Raw genomic sequence first — 5,691 nt, 5'->3', positions numbered from 1 at the left:
TGGACGTTGACATCAGGTTTGAACTTCCTGTAGGGGGCGTTTTTTACCATGCAGTCGATGGACTCCAGCACCTCCACCATGCTCAGGTACTGCAGAAACCACAACAGACCAACAGAGAACCACAACACACCATCAGAGAACCACAACAGACCAACAGAGAACCACAACACACCATCAGAGAACCACAACACACCAACAGTCTCACCTGCCCTGTCTCACCCGTTGTCTCACCTGCCCCGTCTCACTTGCCCGTCTCTCCTGCCCTGTCTCACTTGTCCGTCTCACTTGTCTGTCTCACTTGCCCGTCTCACTTGCCCGTCTCTCCTGCCCCGTCTCACTTGGCCGTCTCTCCTGCCCCGTCTCTCCTGCCCCGTCTCACTTGCCCGTCTCTCCTGCCCCGTCTCTCCTGCCCCGTCTCACTTGCCCGTCTCTCCTGCCCCGTCTCACTTGCCCGTCTCACTTGGCCGTCTCTCCTGCCCCGTCTCACTTGCCCGTCTCACTTGGCCGTCTCTCCTGTCCTGTCTCACTTGTCCATCTTACTTGGCTGTATCACTTGCCCGTCTCTCCTGCCCCGTCTCACTTGCCCGTCTCTCCTGCCCCGTCTCACTTGCCCATCTCTCCTGCCCTGTCTCACCAAGCTGCCACCCTTGCCCGTCTCTCCTGTCCTGTCTCACTTGTCCATCTCACTTGGCCGTATCACTTGCCCATCTCTCCTGCCCCGTCTCACCAAGCTGCCACCCTTGCCCGTCTCTCCTGTCCTGTCTCACTTGTCCATCTCACTTGGCCGTATCACTTGCCCATCTCTCCTGCCCCGTCTCACCAAGCTGCCACCCTTGCCCGTCTCTCCTGCCCTGTCTCACTTGTCCATCTCTCCTGCCCTGTCTCACCAAGCTGCCACCCTTGCCCGTCTCTCCTGTCCTGTCTCACTTGTCCATCTCACTTGGCCGTATCACTTGCCCGTCTCTCGTGCCCCGTCTCACTTGCCCGTCTCACTTGGCCGTCTCTCCTGTCCTGTCTCACTTGTCCATCTCACTTGGCCGTATCACTTGCCCGTCTCTCCTGCCCCGTCTCACTTGCCCGTCTCTCCTGTCCTGTCTCACTTGTCCATCTCACTTGGCCGTATCACTTTCCCGTCTCTCCTGCCCTGTCTCACTTGTCCGTCTCACTTGTCTGTCTCACTTGCCCGTCTCTCCTGACCCGTCTCACTTGCCCGTCTCCCCTGCCCTGTCTCACTTGCCCGTCTCCCCTGCCCCGTCTCACTTGCCCGTCTCTCCTGCCCCGTCTCACTTGCCCATCTCTCCTGCCCTGTCTCACCAAGCTGCCACCCTTGCCCGTCTCTCCTGTCCTGTCTCACTTGTCCATCTCTCCTGCCCCGTCTCACTTGCCCGTCTCTCCTGCCCCGTCTCACTTGCCCGTCTCACTTGGCTGTCTCTCCTGTCCTGTCTCACTTGTCCATCTTACTTGGCCGTATCACTTGCCCGTCTCTCCTGCCCCGTCTCACTTGCCCGTCTCTCCTGCCCCGTATCACTTGCCCGTCTCTCCTGTCCTGTCTCACTTGTCCATCTCTCTTGGCCGTCTCACTTGCCCATCTCTCCTGCCCCGTCTCACTTGGCCGTCTCACTTGGCCGTCTCACTTGGCCGTCTCTCCTGTCCTGTCTCACTTGTCTCTCACTTGCCCGTCTCTCCTGCCCCGTCTCACTTGCCCATCTCTCCTGCCCTGTCTCACCAAGCTGCTACCCTTGCCCGTCTCTCCTGTCCTGTCTCACTTGTCCATCTCACTTGGCCGTATCACTTGCCCGTCTCTCCTGCCCCGTATCACTTGCCCGTCTCTCCTGCCCCGTCTCACTTGCCCGTCTCTCCTGCCCCGTCTCACTTGCCCGTCTCTCCTGCCCCGTCTCACTTGCCCGTCTCTCCTGCCCCGTCTCACTTGCTGCCACCCTTGCCCGTCTCTCCTGTCCTGTCTCACTTGTCCATCTCACTTGGCCGTATCACTTGCCCGTCTCTCCTGCCCCGTATCACTTGCCCGTCTCTCCTGCCCCGTCTCACTTGCCCGTCTCTCCTGCCCCGTCTCACTTGCCCGTCTCTCCTGCCCCGTCTCACTTGCCCATCTCTCCTGCCCTGTCTCACCAAGCTGCCACCCTTGCCCGTCTCTCCTGCCCCGTCTCACTTGCCCGTCTCTCCTGCCCCGTCTCACCAGGCTGCCACCCTTGCCCGTCTCACATGTTACCTGTGGTTTGGTCATCTCTATGGCGATGTTCTGAACCTCCAGGTGAAGATTTGCTTTAGGAGTTTTCAGTTCCAGCTCAGCGTTCGGGTTGATGCACGTTTTAGCCGAAGCAAAGATCGGCTTAAAAACTACAAAACAAACCAAGCAATCAGTGATACAACATCCAGCTGATAATCAATACATTATTGAATGTATCACTTCCTCTGAGGCTGATGGATGGTCTTTTAAAAAAGGTAGGAACGTGAAAATTCATCTAGATCAAACACTACAGGTTCCTGTGATGGTCAAACTGTCTGTTTGACCTGCTGCGCTAATCAGCAGCATCTTCGGTTTCAGTGAATCGTTAACGTTCTTAGAAGTGAAACAGAAACTATGGAACATGGAGGTGTTAATCAACAGGTAAACTGGGCTCAGTATTCAGGTCTAACCCTTCCTGAAGTTCAGTGAAGAGAGGTGAATGTTAACAAGGTGGTGAACTCACTGTACTGATAGTGAGGAAGCTCCCGGTCTTTGGTGCTGATCCCAGACTTCAGCTGGTCCTGCAGGATACACAGAGGAAGAGAAACAGGAAAGGGAGGCTTCTTCAACTCAGAGGACAACATGGAGGAGGAACACCAACACTTTTTTACAGAATAAGGAACATCTCGTGAAAGACGGACTAACTAATAACTCTTTATATGGTTTCATGGATAATAAGGATCAAAATATTTTTAAATCCTGAAAGTAGCAACGAACTCTGAACGTCACATTTCTTCAGATTCAACCTGAACAGACACTTCCAGCTGCAGCGGCAGTGTGTCAACGTTTCACATTAAAAGGTCATTCAGATTATTTAACACACACAGATATGTTCCAACATTGTTTTAAATCAACTTCATAAAGCAGCGGAAACAAGAATCCATTCATGCCGTAAAAAGAGCTCAGATAGTGGAGAAAGACTGAAGCTCAGTAATGAACTGGATATATATATGTATATATGTATTATAATAGTATAATATGTTATAATAGTATTATAGTAAAATTTAGGAGCAGCAGGCAGCCGCTGTTTAGAACTGGGGATCGTAACCCAGGACCAGACAAACCACATCAACTCACCACGATAGTTTCCCATGATCCTTTGTAAAAGATGGGACTGTTAACGTTCCAGTAGGCGCACAGACAGTCCAGACGGCCGAGCTGACACAGACAAACACATGAACAGATCAAAAACAGAACACTGTCACACAACACTCAGCTTCAGTCGGTTCAGAGTGCACATCACACAGAGTCTCTATCACACAGAGTCTCTGCACACAAGTTAGTCGTCTCACACAGGTAGAGTGACAGACAGATAGAGTGACAGACGGGTAGAGTGACAGACGGGTAGAGTCTCACACAGGTAGAGTGACAGACGGGTAGAGTGACAGACGGGTAGAGTGACAGACGGGTAGAATGACAGACAGGTAGAGTCTCACACAGGTAGAGTGACAGACAGGTAGAGTGACAGACAGGTAGAGTGACAGACAGGCAGAGTCTCACACAGGTAGAGTGACAGACAGGCAGAGTGACAGACAGGCAGAGTGACAGACAGGCAGAGTGACAGACAGATAGAGTGACGGGTAGAGTGACAGACGGGCAGAGTGACAGACGGGCAGAGTGACAGACGGGCAGAGTGACAGGTAGAGTCTCACACAGGTAGAGTGACAGACAGGTAGAGTGACAGACAGGCAGAGTGACAGACAGGCAGAGTGACAGACAGGCAGAGTCTCACACAGGTAGAGTGACAGACAGGCAGACTCTCACACAGGTAGAGTGACAGACGGGTAGAGTGACAGACAGGCAGAGTGACAGACAGGTAGAGTCTCACACAGATAGAGTCTCACACAGGTAGAATCTCACACAGGTAGAGTGACAGACAGGTAGAGTGACAGACAGGTAGAGTGACAGACAGGTAGAGTGACAAACAGGTAGAGTGACACACAGGTAGAGTGACACACAGGTAGAGTGACACACAGGTAGAGTGACACACAGGCAGAGTGACACACAGGTAGAGTCTCACACAGGTAGAGTCTCACACAGGTAGAGTGACAGACAGGTAGAGTCTCACACAGGTAGAGTGACAGACAGGTAGAATCTCACACAGGTAGAGTGACAGACAGGTAGAGTGACACACAGGTAGAGTGACACACAGGTAGAGTCTCACACAGGTAGAGTCTCACACAGGTAGAGTGACAGACAGGTAGAGTGACAGACAGATAGAGTGACAGACAGATAGAGTGACAGACAGGCAGAGTCTCAGACAGGCAGAGTGACAGACAGGCAGAGTGACAGACAGGTAGAGTCTCACACAGGCAGAGTGACAGACAGGCAGAGTGACAGACAGGCAGACTCTCACACAGGTAGAGTGACAGACGGGCAGACTCTCACACAGGTAGAGTGACAGACGGGCAGAGTGACAGACGGGCAGAGTGACAGACGGGCAGAGTGACAGACGGGCAGAGTGACAGACGGGCAGAGTGACAGACGGGCAGAGTGACAGACAGGTAGAGTCTCACACAGGTAGAGTCTCACACAGGTAGAGTCTCACACAGGTAGAGTGACAGACAGGCAGAATCTCACACAGGTAGAGTCTCACACAGGTAGAGTGACACACAGGTAGAATCTCACACAGGCAGAGTGACACACAGGTAGAGTCTCACAAAGGTAGAGTCTCACACAGGTAGAGTCTCAGACAGGTAGAGTCTCACACAGGTAGAGTCTCACACAGGTAGAGTGACAGACAGGTAGAGTCTCACACAGGTAGAGTCTCACACAGGTAGAGTCTCACACAGGTAGAGTGACAGACAGGTAGAATCTCACACAGGTAGAGTGACACACAGGTAGAGTGACAGACAGGTAGAATCTCACACAGGTAGAGTGACAGACAGATAGAGTGACAGACAGATAGAGTGACAGACAGGTAGAGTGACAGACAGGTAGAGTGACAGACAGGTAGAGTGAGAGACAGATAGAGTGACAGACAGATAGAGTGACAGACAGGTAGAGTCTCACACAGGTAGAGTGACATACAGGTAGAATCTCACACAGGTAGAGTGACAGACAGGTAGAGTGACAGACAGGTAGAGTGACAGACGGGTAGAGTGACAGACGGGTAGAGTGACAGACAGGCAGAGTGACAGACGGGTAGAGTGACAGACGGGTAGAGTGACAGACGGGCAGAGTGACAGACGGGTAGAGTGACAGACAGGCAGAGTGACAGACGGGCAGAGTGACAGACGGGCAGACTCTCACACAGGTAGAGTGACAGACGGGTAGAGTGACAGACAGGCAGAGTGACAGACGGGTAGAGTGACAGACAGGCAGAGTGACAGACAGGCAGAGTGACAGACAGGTAGAGTGACAGACAGGTAGAGTCTCACACAGGTAGAGTGACAGACAGGCAGAGTGACAGACAGGCAGAGTGACAGACAGGCAGAGTGACAGAC

General features: G+C 52.9%; 1 protein-coding gene across 1 annotated transcript in view; it reads right to left on the bottom strand.

Moving 5' to 3' along the window:
• vps13c (vacuolar protein sorting 13 homolog C) overlaps positions 1-5,691 on the bottom strand; it is a 48,512-nt gene that overhangs the window by 40,127 nt on the left and 2,694 nt on the right. The window contains exons 3-6 of the mRNA XM_046033207.1: positions 3,323-3,443; positions 2,709-2,766; positions 2,228-2,355; positions 6-89 (exon numbers count right to left, since the gene is read on the bottom strand). Coding sequence (XP_045889163.1) covers positions 6-89; positions 2,228-2,355; positions 2,709-2,766; positions 3,323-3,443 — 391 coding nt within the window. The remainder of the gene's footprint in view (positions 1-5; positions 90-2,227; positions 2,356-2,708; positions 2,767-3,322; positions 3,444-5,691) is intronic.

The sequence above is a fragment of the Micropterus dolomieu genome, linkage group LG20 (genome assembly GCF_021292245.1).
Source record: "Micropterus dolomieu isolate WLL.071019.BEF.003 ecotype Adirondacks linkage group LG20, ASM2129224v1, whole genome shotgun sequence".
In the NCBI taxonomy this organism is placed as follows: domain Eukaryota; kingdom Metazoa; phylum Chordata; class Actinopteri; order Centrarchiformes; family Centrarchidae; genus Micropterus; species Micropterus dolomieu.
This window is presented reverse-complemented; position numbering and strand designations above follow the sequence as displayed.